This window comes from Molossus molossus, unplaced genomic scaffold (genome assembly GCF_014108415.1).
Source record: "Molossus molossus isolate mMolMol1 unplaced genomic scaffold, mMolMol1.p scaffold_m16_p_17, whole genome shotgun sequence".
Classification (NCBI taxonomy): domain Eukaryota; kingdom Metazoa; phylum Chordata; class Mammalia; order Chiroptera; family Molossidae; genus Molossus; species Molossus molossus.
Genome location: NW_023425352.1, coordinates 55,088,244 through 55,104,055, shown reverse-complemented (window position 1 = coordinate 55,104,055; position 15,812 = coordinate 55,088,244). Strand labels below are relative to the sequence as shown.

General features: G+C 39.2%; 1 protein-coding gene across 6 annotated transcripts in view; it reads right to left on the bottom strand.

The window, feature by feature from the left end:
* ADK (adenosine kinase) overlaps window positions 1–15,812 on the bottom strand; it is a 630,959-nt gene that overhangs the window by 578,681 nt on the left and 36,466 nt on the right. The window contains exon 1 of one of the 6 annotated variants that reach the window (XM_036265173.1): window positions 6,940–7,038. The exons of the other annotated variants lie outside the window; for them this stretch is intronic. Within the exon in view, the coding sequence (XP_036121066.1) occupies window positions 6,940–6,953 (14 nt within the window). The 5' untranslated portion in view covers window positions 6,954–7,038. Of the gene's footprint in view, window positions 1–6,939; window positions 7,039–15,812 lie in introns of those variants that run through there. 6 annotated transcript variants of the gene reach the window in all.

Genomic DNA, 15,812 nt, shown 5'->3' with positions numbered 1-15,812 from the left:
CAATTCTGAATCTGGTCAGATATATTTGGATATTGGTGCTGCTAAAAAAATTTTTAATAAGTTTTTATTAATTTTTTTTTTTTTTTTTTTTTTTTTTTTTTAGAGAGAGAGGAAGGGACAGAGAGACAGAAACATCAATGTAAGAGAGAAACATCAATCGGCTACCTCCTGCTTGTCCCGGCACTGGGAATCGAGCCCACAACCCAGGCATATGCCCTGACCAGGAATCGAATCGAGACCTCTCAGTCCATGGGACATTGCTCAATCCACTGAGCCACACCAGTTGGGCTAAAAATTTCACTTCAGAATATTAGTAACTGATCACTGAATTGTTAAGCTAAATGCCTAAAACCAACAGTGTTCTATTAACTAAGCAGTGTTATGACTTATAGGAACTGACCAGGGGAAATAAAAGTCATTCCACAGAACAAAGACCAGATATTGTACAGTGATGTGATTCATATTGGAAAAATATCTATATGAATATGGCCATAAAAATAATGCTAAAATTCAAGGGGAGAAAAATAAAGTGATAAATATACTATTGCCCGCAAAAATTTAAAAACTCAAAAGAGAACTTTCTTTTTTTTTTTTTTTATCCTCACCCGAGGACTTTTTTTTTTTTTGCATTTATCTTGAGATAGAGCAGGAGGGAGAGAGGGAGGAAGAGAGAAAGAGAGAGAAACATTGATGTGAAAGGGACACATCGAGTGGCTGCCACCCACAGGACCCAACCAGGGCCGGGTACAAACTACAACTGCAATACATGCCCTTAGTGGGAACGGAAAGCGGGTCTCTCTGGACCGCAGGCCAACACTCTAACTGCTGAGCCAAACTGGCCAGGGCAAAAGAGAACATTTTTTTGTTCAGCATTTCAAATGAATAAAAGTTACCTAAGTCAATTATAATAATCAATGACTTTAGACAAATATTTCTAATGCACAGCACCCCCAACCCAAACACTGTCTGATCACTGAGTTTGCCATTCACAGGCAGAGAAATAATTTTCCATGAGGTATCAGGTATATAGTTATAGGCCTCTATGGGACATTCAGAAGATATCATTAATGGTTTAAACTCTTCACTACCCAGGAGAAAATTATAGTATTTTTAAAATAACAATTTAATGGAGTACTACGCAGTTGTTAAGAAAGAAAGATCTCTTATTCTTTGAGACGACATGGAGGGACCTGGAAAGTATTATCCCAAGCAAAACAAGCCAAGCAGAAAAAGACAAATACCACATGATCTCACTTATTTGTGGAATATAATGAACATAACAGTCTGAGGAATAGGGTAGACCCAGAGATGTGGAAGTAGGGTACAGACTGACAATCCTCAGAAGAGGAGGTGGTGGGCAGAGGGAAGAGATAAACCACAGAACTTATATGCATGTACACATAACCAGTGGACATGGACAACAAAGCCAGGGATGGGGTGGGGGGGATGGGGAGGAGGGTGTCAATGGGGAAAAAAAAGGAGCAACATCTGTAACAAAAATAAAATATAAAATAACAATTTAAAAGTAAGTAGATATGAAGAGGTAAAGAGACATGATTGTTAACCAATGTTATAGGAAAGGGTTACCATTCAGTTCTGTTTTATCTTTTGACAGTTCTGCTTAATGTAGCAATACTGTGGCTGGAAAGATTTAGAGTTAGAAAACCTTGTATGCTTTTCTTTTTTTTCTTTATCCTCACCTGAGGACATTTTTTGATATTTTGTTCAGATAGAGTGGGAGGAAGAGAGAGAGAGAGAGAGAAACATCGATGTGAAAGGGACACATCGAGTGGCTGCCACCCGCACGACCAACCAGGGCCGGGGACAAACTGCAACCGAGGTACATGCCCTTAGCGGGAACCGAACCCGGGTCTCTCCGGACCGCAGGCCAACGCTCTAACCGCTGAGCCAAACTGGCCAGGGCAGAAAACCTTGTATGCTTTTCAAACATAGATGACCTATTTATAAATATGAGCATTAACAGCTGACAATATTGCATAGTTCTATAAGAGAAAGATTCCTGTTTTAGTTCTTCAAAATATAGTATCTCATAAACAAAACAATTACATTTTATTTTAAAAGTTCATTTGCTTCACTAAGAAGTCCCATACATAAAAGTCTTTGCAGTAATCTGAAATTTACATTTATTATAAAAGACACAAAGTCCTAAAATGAGCTTGAAAATTCTGTTTAAAGGCTCTAAAGAAACCAGCTCAACAAAGTAAGGCAGTTTCAATCTTAGCCAGATTTTAGTCTCCTCATGAATGTTCTCCATCTCAGTGGCTTGGCAGATCTTGTTGGATGCACCTCAAAGTCTTGAGTGTTAGGAGAAAAATACCCCAGGACCCCACCCACAGCCACATAAATTTTCCAGTGTAGGCCAATCCACAGAAGTGGTTCCAGAATCATCATGCAGGACACAGTAATGTTGAGTCCCAGAATACTCTGACCAAATCTGACCTGTCTGGGCAGGCTAATAAAATAGGGCTCTTCATCTCTATAGCAAACACTCTCCCTGTCTCCCCACCTCATTTTCCCAGTCTTCCCTGGCACAAACTCAAGCTGTAAGCAATGCCCAAAGCCAGACCAGACACTGATGTTAGGAGGAAAAGGCAATATTCATAGAGGTATTTTGAAATAGTGTTGCTCAGTGAAAAGTGCATAAAGTAGGGGTCAGAAGAGCTAAGTTCTATCTTAAGCTCTACCACTGTGTGACTAGGAAATACCACTTTTGGGGCTTCAAGGGGCCTCAAAGAGTAAAATGCTTGCTAAAATTCTCTTTTAGTCCTCTCATTCTACATTTTCCTAAGGTCTCCTGAATTTAACTGGAGCATCAACTTTCCTACTGGGCCAATTAAAAGTGACAAAAGCATCAATTTATCAAGTATGTTCTATCATTTCCCAAATTAAGACCAGCTGGAGTGTGATATACATAACAAAGGATAAAAGTTGTTATTCAAGGATAATTGGATTTAGAGGCTGTAAATGTAGACTCTCAGTAATGAAGAGAGTAGAATACAAATAATAAAAGTTCAGAGTCAGTATCTCCAGCCAAATTCGTTCAAAGATCTTAAGTTTAAAAAAAAAAAAAGAACTCGCCCTGGCCAGTTTCGCTCAGAGGTGAGAGCGTCAGCCCATTGACCAGAGTCCCGGTTCAGTTCATGCTAAGGGCACATATACCTCAGTTGCAGTTTGTCCCCAAACCTAGTTGGGTCTTGCAGGTGGCAACCATTCAATGTGTCTCTCTCACATTGATGTTTCTCTCTCTCTCTCTTCTTCCGTCTCTCGCTCCCGCTCTATCTGAACATAAATGCAAAAATGTCCTAGGGTGAGGATTAAAGAAAAAAAACCTCTTTTGATTTAAATCATTATTTAGTAATTCCTAACAGTTGAATGACTACACTGGAAAGGGCACTGAACCAGGTGTCTCGAGATCTGGGTTCTAGTTAGAGATATGCAACTATTCTATGTAAACTTGAACAAATCTTGGCTTAAGTTTTTCCAACTGTAAAGTGAGGGAATTGTATAGGTAAGTTTCCTTCATGTTTAAAAATTTAAGATTTAAACATGTCTGATTACACCATTCTCTAGGGGCTCAAATGGCTTTTAACAAGATTAGAATATTGCATTTATAAAATGCCTTAAAATTTATTTATTTATTTTTAATCCTCACCCAAGGACATTTTTCCATATTTTATTCAGATAGAGTGGGAGGGAGAGAGAGAGAGAAACAACGACATGAAAGGGACACATCGAGTGGTTGCCACCGCACAACCAACCAGGGCAAAGGACAAACTGCAACCAAGGTACGGGCCCTTAGCGGGAACCGAACCCGGGTCTCTCTGGACCACAGGCCGACGCTCTAACCGCTGAGCCAAACCGGCCAGTGCAAAATTTATTTTCTAAATGTCTGTACTAACATTATTTTTTCCTGAAAGCCATTGTTTTATAATATTAGTATGGCCACTCTAGCTCTCTTATGGTTATTATTTGCATGGTTATATCTTTTTGTTATTAATCCTTACCTGAGGATATTTATCCATTGATTTTTAGATAGAATGGAAGGGTGGGAGGGAGAGGAAGACACACACACATCAATTGGATGCTTCCCGCAGGACCCCAACCAGGGCCAGGGATCAAACCTGTAGCCCATGTATGTGCCCTTGACCAGGAACCGAACCCGCGATACTCTAGTCCAAGGGGCGACACTCTAACTGTTGAGCCAAACCAGCCAGAGCAATGCTTTAAAATTTAAAAACACTTTCATACCGCCCAGCGGGCGAGGCTCATTGGTTGAGCATCAACCCATGCGCCAGGAAGTTGCTGGTTCAATTCCCCCGGCAGGGCACATGCCCATGTTGTGGGCCAAATCCCCAGTGGAGGGCATGCAGGAGGCGGTCAATCAACGTTCTCTCTCATCGATATTTCTATCTCTCTCTCCCTCTTCCTTTCTTTCTCTGTAAAATCAATTTAAAATTTTAAAATAAAAACATTTTCTTTCTTTTTTTTTTTTTTTTGGTATGTGCCCTTCGCGGGAACCGAACCGGGACTCTCTGGTCCACAGGCCGATGTTCCAACCGCTGAGCCAAACTGGCCAGGGCTAAAATAAAAACATTTTCATACCTACTCAACAACATTGTGGGACACATATTAGTACCTGCATCACTGAGTATATCATTAAACAAATGTCCAGAGAAGACAAAAAAAAAGAGAAAGAGAATAAAACTATCAGTAATTCCGGAAAAGATCCTCAATTGGAACCCAGGTATTTGAGCACTGGTCCTCATTAGTTTCCATTCTTATATTCTGTCACATATTTAGCAACAATTTTTTTTAAGCGAGATTGAAAAAAGAACACTGGACATGAAGTCCAATTTTGATAACTTGTGACCTAGTTCACTCTCCTTACCAGTAAAAGCAGGGCAATAATACCTATCTTTTGGGCTATTAGACTGGGCACAAAATGGGAACATGCCTAACATGACTGTGAAAATTAAAGTATGACATAATTGTATTAGTGAAGGTATGCCATAATTGCATTAGTGATTATCAACTAATTCAAAACTGTCACCACATATACAGTTGCTTCAACTTCAGTAATCTCTCTGCCTACTTCTGAACCCAAGTTCCTTGGAGGACTAGAGGAAAGAAAAGAGTTACTACAGTTGTCTCTGACAATATTTTATAATTTGTGTCCATCGAAGCAGCTTTTTCAAGAAATTTAAATAGTATATTGTTTCTATGAAGGCATTGTGCCGAGCACTAGACCATGGATATTTGGATTCAATTCCTAACTACCACTAACTGATTTTGACCAAGGCACTCAACTTTTCTTCTTCTCAGTTTCCTCAGGTATAAAATGTGGCAGCTGGTTTGGATAACATTTAAAAATCTTTTTTCAAGTCATGTCACTATATATCAAGACTATGTAAAATGAAGTCTAATATCTGAAGAAACAGCATAAATGTAACTTTATTAGCAGTTGCCTATGCTTCCATAATAAGTCAAATAAGGCTGGTGTCAACCTTTAAATCAGTCTTTTGAACACAATAACCATTCAAACCCTACATTAAAAGATGTATCCCGCTGCCACCTGCCAAGCAGCAGAAGCTTTAGATTTGGGTGTTTCTCCAGTAAGAGTAGCCAGGAAGATAATGGTCAATTAAAATTGAGCCCACATAAGAACTGATTCTTAATTTAGAAAGTAACTGAGCCACAACCTAATTAGCAGCAGGTTCCACTAATGGAAGTGGAGAAGGGGAATTAACTTGGTTTGACAGCACACTCTTATTCATCCTAAATACTATTAGCATTAAAAGCTAGACTTGTATGTCCCAATATAATTTACTATAAAACCTTTCCATGTAAGTCTCCATGTTTCAGCCCCTGAATTTCTCCTTCTGCATAATTAAGCACTCTTTGTCTATGTTAGTATTGAACTATGCAATTTAAGAAAGAGAAACTGTATCCAAGTTCAGCACAGTTGAATCTTACCTTATCTTATCTCAGGTTCTCAAGTCATCTCTTAAATATTGTGTGGTGAAAATAACTGGAAAACTTTAAATCACCAGGGCTTACGCTGCTGGAAGCTCAGTCAAAAAATTAACTTATTCTCTTCACATTTGTGCTGGGGCCTCCCTTTCCCTGAGACAATGAAGGCCAAGGTCTACTTTAAAAGAGGGAGGTCAGAACACTGAGTAAATAACTAATTTATCCCTTTTTATAAATAGGTGCATTAGCATAAGTTAAACATTCAGTCAATGATACATGCAGAAATTGGACAGGCCCATTATCCTGTCGCCATTAACAAAGAAGAACCTTAAAATCTCTGTAAAAGCAATTGGGGGGAAATGTGTTTATTATTTTCATTATATACCTACTAGCTGACAACACTCATTTCACTAGTGCCACGCACATGAGTAGGTAAACAGATGGTGCCTTCCCCAGTGTACTAATTCCAGTCATAAGCAAACATTTCAGGGACACACAATTTCATAACTTGGGGGCAATCTACCTGCATCTGAGCAGGGCCAACCTAGCAGGTCTGCTCGTGGCCACCAATTCGGTTCTGTCAGAAGGCATGCCATGCAGGCATGGACACACACAGCACGTCACACTTCTTCGACGGGAAAAGGTAGCTACATTTTCTCATGAGAAATTTACTATTCACACAAGCAAGCTTCAAACCTTGCAGTCTGGACAAGGGTCACCTCGGCGGCGCGGCTGCTTACAGAGTCCGCCTTGTGCCACAGACCCAAAAAACTTCTGAGGAAAGCAGAAATGCTCAAATGAAAAGTGCAGGGAAAACCTCCAACATGAGGGGTCCCAGTGGCACTGGGAGGCTCCGGATCACCCAAGAGAAGGAGCGACAGTTCTTCAGTTGTCGGGAGGCTAACGCCCAGAAAACGAACAGTTTGGGCTGGCGCCCTGTCTCAGTACCTGACGGACGTCATGGCTTCACCTTCCTGCCCCACGCAACAGCGCTCGCGTCCGATGCTCTGCGTGTGCGCCGTCGGCAGCGGCAGCGGCAGCGGCAGCGGCAGCGGCAGCGGCAGCAGGTACCACAGCAACTGCTTCTCTGCTCAGGCACTCAGCGACCGCGAGCGCGTCCTCACACACCCCAAGCGCGGGCAGCCCCGCCCAGCCGGCCCCTCGCGCTGATTGGCCGCGCCCGCAGGGGGCGGGCGCTCCGCCCCGGGCCCGCGGCGGGAGATGAGCCCCAGGCGCGGCGGGCTACCAAGAGCCGCCCGCGCGTGTCGTGCCCGCTCGCGGACGCTCAGACTGGCAAGCTGGCTAGCGGATGCGGTGGCCATCTTGAGCCCTGGAACAGTCTTCTCCCTACTCCGGGTTCACGGGGCATGAGGTCGGGTGCCCGCCTCAAAAATGGCTGCCCGAGTGGCAACCGGTTTCAGTCACATGGCCACGCTCTACCGAGGCGAGCTCAGGTCCCTCTAGGATCCTGAGACAGGAACACTATCCGGGCAATCTTCAGAGACGGGGTTTAACAGCATGCAAAACCCATTTTGCAGAAGAGAAACAATTGCCTGAGAAACCTCAGCCCAGGAAAATGAAACGCCTGGCAACAGCAGCACCGCATGTTAGTTCGAACTCGAAACCTTTAAGAGTTAATTGCTGAGTCCGATGGTACACAAACGTTCCTGGACTTAAAGAAACACTTAGGACGGCTTATTTAATATGTAAGTGTCCAGGACTCTCTGTAAACTTTGTGAAGCAGAATTTAGAAGGTTGAGGCCCAGCCACTGGTATTTTTAGCGAACGTTCCCAGGTGATCCAGGTACACATACAGTTTGGCCAAACAAGTCTACTCAGACTATCCTCTTGCCACAATTGTCAGAATACCACACTTTTCTGAAAAGTGTGCAGCCCTCTGATGCAAGCATCTAACGCCACAGGAAAAACAAAATTGTAAGGACCCTAACTCCTGGCCTTAACCTTACAATTTAGTGGGGTTAAAGGGTTAAGAAACTGATTCTGAACCACTAATAAAAGGCAGGTGAAATTAATTCCAACTGCAGGAAGGCTAGGGCGGGGGGCACGTATCAGTAAATGCTTTATGACCTGAATAGCTTTTCTTGATTCCTTCTTTATTCTCCGATTATATTTATACTAACAGACTCCAACCTGCAGAAGCATTCATTCACTTACTATATGGTGATCAATTCCATAGGTCTGAAATCAGTTACATTAGAAACGCAACCCAACATGTGATGCTGAAATGCGCCATATGTGACCAAAAGAAGTGAATTTTTTAATTCTATTTAATTTTAATCAGTTTACATTTTCAAACCAAAGCAATGTAAAATATTTTTCCATTAAACACAATTTGGTTTTCAGTGGACTATATTTCACTTTTTAATTTGAAAATTTCTCAAACTGAAACAATGTAATATAAAATACATACCAGATTTTTCAAAACAGTACAAAAATATATATAAAATGTCTCAACAATTTTTATATTGACTTCATGTTGATATAATATTTTGCTATATTGGGTTAAATAAAATATATTACTAAGATTAATTTAAAGTTTCCTTTTACTTTTTTAATGTGGCTACTAGAAAATTTTTAATTACATGAGTCTTGCAATATATTTCTACTGGTAAGTACTGTTCTACTAGTCTAAGTTAACCTTGCTTCTTTTTTTATTTTTACCATAATTGCCCCTGTGACCAAATAATTATGTTCACAAAATGAAGTAGTAGAGACACCAGTCTACACAGATCTGTGGTTCCTTGCTAATCATCTAAAATATGAAATACTCCAAAAGATTTTAAGTTTCCTTCAAAAATGCTTAATGCTTTCTTTTAAGCACTGCTCTTTTTAATTTCGGAAATGCCTATCCAGAATGAAGCCATGGACTATATAAATCTGCAGTGTTGGGTCCATGCAGAATGGCTGTTAAAAACAGAGCTATATTTGGCTGATTGAGATTTTGACCAAATGTCCACAAGCAGAATTAGTCAATTGTTCCTCTGGATTTAAACAGGATCTGAATCAAAACCACAGAAGGATAGAGTCTGAAGTGGTGGAGACGTTGACTAATACAACAGTTTCCCTCTTCCTCTTGTGGAAAATGTTGATAACCCACAGAACTAAAAGTAAAACCAGGAATAATCCTTAGAAAGGATTTCAAAATTTCAACATTACTTGTAATATGGTATGTAGTATGGAACTTCTCAAACTTTATATGCATACACATCACTTGAGGGATCTTGTTAAAATACGGGTTTGACACAGTAGGTCTCTGTGGCCAAGATTTTGCAATTTTTGATGTACTCAGATCTCACCATTTGCTTCTTTTCTGTGGGTCCTGCTAAGCAGCAAGGTTGGAAAGGAAAAGAGCAAGGTCGAAAACATAGCAAGATATGTACTTTGGAACCCCTGCTTGATTTCCTACTAGCTGTATGATCTTAGACTGGTTCTGGAACTATTTGTCCCTCAGTTTACCCATACTTTTCAAGGCATTGTGAAGATTAAAACTCAATTCTAGTACAGTGTCTAATAATACAGTTTTTGGCACATGTTATGATTATTATTTTCTTATCATACCAGTTAAAATTACATCTCTGGGAATAATGATATGGAAGCTAACATGATTTTGGTCCTGTGAAAAATAAAATACTTATTTATACCTAACATACTTTAGTAACTCCCACTTTTGATTTTTAACAATAAAGTTTTTTGGTACCAAAACAACTAGACTTAAAAGTTTACTTTTTAACAAATATAATAAATTTTGTGTCATTAAAGGAAGACAAGGGCCTGCAAATTTCAATCTAATTAAAGTCATATCACATTCAAAGTTTTTTAAAACAATTTATTATTATTATCATTATTATTATATCCTCACTGGAGAACAGTTTCACATTTGTCTTCAGATAGAGCAGGAGGGAGAGAGGGAGAAAGAGAGAGAGAGAGAAAAATCGATGTGAGAGAGACACATCAGTGGTTGCTACCCACACAACCCCAACCAGGGCCAGAGACAAACTGCAACCGAGGTACATGCCCTTAGCGGGAACCGAACCCAGGACTCTCTGGTCCACGGGCAGAAGCTCTAACAGCTGAGCCAAACTGGCCAGGGCAATTTATTATTATTTTTAATCCTCACCCCAGGACATGCTGAGAGAGAGGGAGAGAGAGAGAGAAACGTCAATTTGAGAGAGAAACATCAATCGGTTGACTTCCACACCTGCCCGAAATGGGGATCAAATGGCAACCCAGGTATGTGCCCGGATCGGGAATCAAATCGGCAACCCTTTGGTACACAGGATGATGCTAAACCACACCAGCTGGGCAAAAAACAACTTATTTTTGATAAGTGACACTTTGCATCTAACTTAACACTTTATGTTTTGTTTGTTTAGTATGTTTTGATTGATTTTTTTAGAGAGAGAGGAAGGGACAGAGAGATAGAAACATGGATGTGAGAGAGAAATATTGATCAGCTGCTTCCTGCACGCCCCCAACCAGGGATGGAGCCTGCAACCCAAACATGTGCCCTGACCGGGAATTGAACCTGGACCTCTCAGTCCATGGGACATCACTCAATCCACTGACCCACATCAGCTGAACAAAACTTTTTTTTTTTTTACATAATCAATCAACACAACTTGCAAGAAGTTTATTATTTTAAAATGTATTTCAGTACCAGTTCATTTCAGCAGACTTGGGCACAAAAATATTATTTCAGCAAACAGGGCTCATGTGTAACTTTTCTTTCAGAGTCAATCATATATAGGCAAAAATAAAGACTTTTTTCCCAGGTAAACCCAGAAGTTCTTTTTATTCACAACACCTTTGTTTCCTCAGTCATGCTCTCTTTCTATTCTTTCTCTACCCTCTTCTCCACCCAGTCTTTCCCAAAACAGACACACACACACAGCTACAGAGCAACTACTATTTAAACTCTGTTGATAAATTTTTTAAGCAATTTATTTCAACTCTATTCTTTATATTTTAGGCAAAAGCAGTCAATTAAAGTTTTTAGGCTTCATTAACCTTACAATTCAAATAGTTTAACCAGGATAAGTGTGGCCCAAAGAAAATAGTTTGCTCTTGGGAAGATAAGTAAATATTCTATCTACTTTATCTAACTATGTGGTTAGTCTGCCGCTATAAAAACAAATACAACGCTAACCTCAAAAACTAAGTGCCTCTGGATAGCATAACAAACATATGGACTCACCCAACTAATCTGTTCAACAAATGCTTCAAGCCTCAAAATACTAGCAAAGCCCTCGTCAAACACAATCAATTTGTTGTTAAGGGTGCAATAAAACAGCACTTTCATACATTATTATTGGAAGTTTAAACTAGTGTATTTCTAAAAAGCTTTTTGGCAATTCCATTTTTAGGCAACAATCATAAGTAAAATAGAACAATGCAAACAAAGATATGTATAACCAGCTATCCATTTCAGCATTAATAGTAAAAAGTTTATTACCTAAATAGCCAAAAATAGAACAATGGTTAAATAACTTTACATAAGAATGTTATGGAGCTATTATAAAATCTTTTCATAGATTTTTTTTTTCTTTTTTAATCCTCACCTGAGGATATTTTTCCATTGATTTTTCAGATAGAGTGGTTGGGAGGGAGGGAGACAGACACATCGATTGGTTGCCTCCTGCACGCCCCCAACCAGGGCTGGGGATCAAACTGCAACCAAAGTACATGCCCTTGACTGGAATCAAACTCAAGATTCTTTGGTCCGCAGGCTGACGCTTTAACTGCTGAGCCAAACCGGCCAGGGCTCCATAGACTTTTTAAGGATGTATGAAAATGCTCATGATATAATGTTACATGGGGGGTGGGGGGGATATAGAGAATGATCTTGACTTTGTTTAAAAAAATTCCATAATTGCACAGCAAAAGATTAGTAAGAAACACACCAAAATAGTATTACTGGTTTCTCCAGAAACTAAAATTATGTGTAATTTTTACTTATTTATACTGGTCTAGTTTATAAATGTTCTACTATATGTTAGTTTTATTACCATAAAATTTGTGTAATTACTATTAAATTTTAATTATCTGTATGCAATGGTTTAAAATTACAAAAATTATTGCTGCTTTTTATTAAAACATATTTCTTTTAATCACAACCATCAAAAGTATCATCTTTAGAGGAATTGGACTTATAAGTGTCTCAACCTTTCATCATTTAAAGATTCTTTAAGGTAGGAATAACAAAAATAAAATATCTCTATGATTTTCTTGGTTAATTTTAAATCTTAACTTGATGCAAGTTAAAAGCATAAATACCACTTTTAGAGCTTTGCACAGCCTTTAAGAGGCCAGCTGTCACAACACTGAATATGGAATCTCTTCCTTGCATGTTATTTAAAAATAGATGTCTTTATTTCATGTGAATTAAAATACTGATCAAAATAATATTTTAGCCCTGGCCAGTTTCGCTCAGTAGTTAGAGCATCGGCCCAAGGACCAGAGAGTCCCAGGTTTGGTTCCCCCTAAGGGCACATACCTCAGTTGCAGCTTGTCTCCAGCCCCAGTTAGGGTCGTGTAGGTGGCAACCACACAATGTGTCTCTCTCACGTCGATGTTTCTCTCTCTCTCTTCCTTTCACTCTATCTGAAGATAAATGCAAAAATGTCTTTGGGTAAGGATTAAAAATAATAATAATAAAATAATATTTTAAAACAATATCATACTCAAAAAATAGAAATTTCTTAAGATTTGTCTCCTATGTCTAGCCGGTGGGGCTCAGTGGTTGAGCACTGACCCATGCACCAAGAGGTCGCCAGTTGGATTCCCAGTCAGGACACATGCCCAGGTTGTGGGCCCACTCCCCAGTAGGGGGCATGCAGGAGGTGGCCAATCAATGTTCTCTCTCATTGATGTTTCTGTCTCTCTCTCCCTCTCACTTCCTCTCTCTCTCAAATCAATAAAGAAAAAAAAATTAAAAAAAAAAAAGACGTCTCTCTAAAATAAGTAGTATATCACAATGTAAATTTCAGGAGCCTGGAAATATGGAGATGGAAATTCTAATCCTGAAACTACCAAAAATCATTATGCTCTTTGACCATCAGTCTCCTTATCTGAAACAGGGAGTTTGTTATAGCTGACATCTCAGGTTCCTTTCAGTTCTTACTGTACAATACTTTACTGAAAGAAAAAACATGCATTCATACCTTAATACAAATTGGGTTCTTTTTAGAGTTGATCAATTCTAATGTAATAAAACACATGCAATTTTAGTTAGCTTTCATTATGGATAAGGTTATTCACAGAAACATTGCTAAATGTATTAACTCTTTCCCCAAAATGACATTATTAGAGGTCTACTATTTTTATTTCCTTTAATTATTATCTGTGATTCTTGTCACATTTCACTTTAACATTACATATGCAAACAAATCTTTAAATAGAATATGACAATTTCTTTCCCAGGAGAATTTGAAGAATATAACATTTGATTGACCGAACTTTATTTAGTAAGAATTCTTAGCAAAACTCCCTCCCAGGAACACCTACACAGTGCTTCTTTATTTGCAGTGAAGTACAAATCTCTGAAACTCCATCTAAAAGTATAATAGTGCTTCCCAATTATTCATGCTGCCAAGAACATCTTTTTAAATTATACAACTGAATATCACTATCATTTCATAAAAGGGCATTTTAAGATTAAAAAAATGTATGAAGGCCCTAGCTGGTTTGCTCAGTGGTTAGAGCATCAGCCCGTGGACCAATGAGTCGTGGGTTCGATTCCAGTCAAGAGTACATACCTTGGTTGTGGTCTGTCCCTGGCCCAGTCAGGGTCATGCAGTAGGCAACCAATCAATGTGTCTCACACTGATGTTTCTCTCTCTCCCTCCCTCCCACTCTATCTGAAGATAAATAGAAAAATATCTAAATGGGAGTGGGGGGTGGAGAGGAGGGTGTCAATGGGGAAAAAAAGGAGAAATATCTGTAACATACATACATACATAAGTTTGACCAAAAATATATATATATATCCTCGGATGAGGATGGGTAAAAAAAATATATATATGCTTGAAGGACATCATAGAATAAAGAATAGCCCTTCCTAAAATATTGTTGATAATCTTATGAAGTATATTTTCTATATAAATATAAAAGATTTTCTTCTTTTTTTTTTGTTAATCCTTGCCCGAGGATATTTTCCATTGATTTTTAGATAGAGCAGGAGGGAGAGTTAGAGGGAGGGAGGGAGAAACATCAATGTGAGAAAGACACATTAATCGGTTATCTCCCACAGGACACCGACCAGGGCCAGGGATCGAACCCACACCCTTTGGTCCACAGGCCAACACTCTAACCAGTGAGCAAACCAGCCAGAGGAATTTTCTTCTTTTTTACTTCACCATAGATCTAATCTATGGTACTTCACAAACAAGCTTTTAGGAATCATTCACTCATTAACTCCACAAATATTTAATGAGCATCTATCCTACTACTAAAGACGCTGGGTATACAGCAATAATCAAGAACATGTACTGCTTGGCCAGGTGGCTCAGTTGGTTGGAGTATCGTTCCAAGCACCAAAGGGTTGAAGGTTCGATCCCTAGTAGGGACGAGTACAGGAAGCAACCAATCAATGTTTCTCTCTCACATTGCTATTTCTCTCTGTCTCTAAAAATCAATAAAGTCCTTGCCAGTGTATTTCAGTGGTTAGAGCATCAGCCAGGGAACCAAAGGGTCTCGGGTTCAGTTCCCAGTCAAGGGCATGTACGTGGGTTGTAGGTTTGATCCCTGGCCCAGCTCAGGGCACATGCAAGAGGCAATCAATCAATGTGTCTCTCTCATATTGATGTTTCTCTTTCTCTCTCTCTCTCTCACTCTTCCTCCTTCCCTTCCACTTTCTCCGAAAAATCAAAAAAATAAAATAAAAATAAATAAAAACATATCCTCAGAACATCAAATGATCGTAAGTGCTATGCAGATTAAAGCAGAGAAAATCTCCTTTAGGCTGGGTAGTCAGGAAAGGCCTCCAGCAGGAGAGCACTAAATGATAAGAGCCAGGTGGGGGAAGGGCATTCCTGACAGACAGCACTAAAATGGTAAGTGGAAGTCCAGTGTGAGAGAAAAAAGGTTTGTGGTCAGAGCAAGAAGCAGATCATCTTAGCTTTTACGAGCCTAAGAAATTTTGATTTTATTATAAGCATAACAAGAAGCTACTATAATTAAGTTTTAAACAGAGTAATGACATAATCTAATTTTGTTTTAAAAGATCGCCCTGGCTATAGTGTAGAGAATGGAATATAGGAGCATGAAGGCAGAAAGACTATATTAGAAGCCTGTTATAGTAATACAAACAATCCTGGTTTGAACCATGAAGATAGTGATGGACATAGAAATAAATGAAAATTCTGGAGGTAGAATAATAGGATCTGCCAATGGAATAGATATGAGAGACTAAGGAATGAAAGGAATCAAGAGTAACTCCTAGATTTTAGACAAAATAGGGTAAATGGTGGTGATATTTACTGAGGTAAATGGAGAAGCTCAGAAAACTGGAGTTCTGAGAGAGGTCAGGGACGGAGACAGACACCGTGAAACAGTTTTTCTTTCTAGTTTTTCTTACTCTATAGTGCCTGCTTTTTTCTGATAGATTAAAAATAAATGTCCAGAATATATATGTTGTTCATTTGAACAACACCCTAAGAGGGGAACTTGACTGTCAGCTGCAAGCAGGTACGTATATAAGTAGAATAAATAAGTAAAACTTACTGAGTCCCTTAATATGTGCCAGACACCATGCTATAGATCTTTCAAGTACTATCCCATTTGAATGTAAAACAACCCTATCA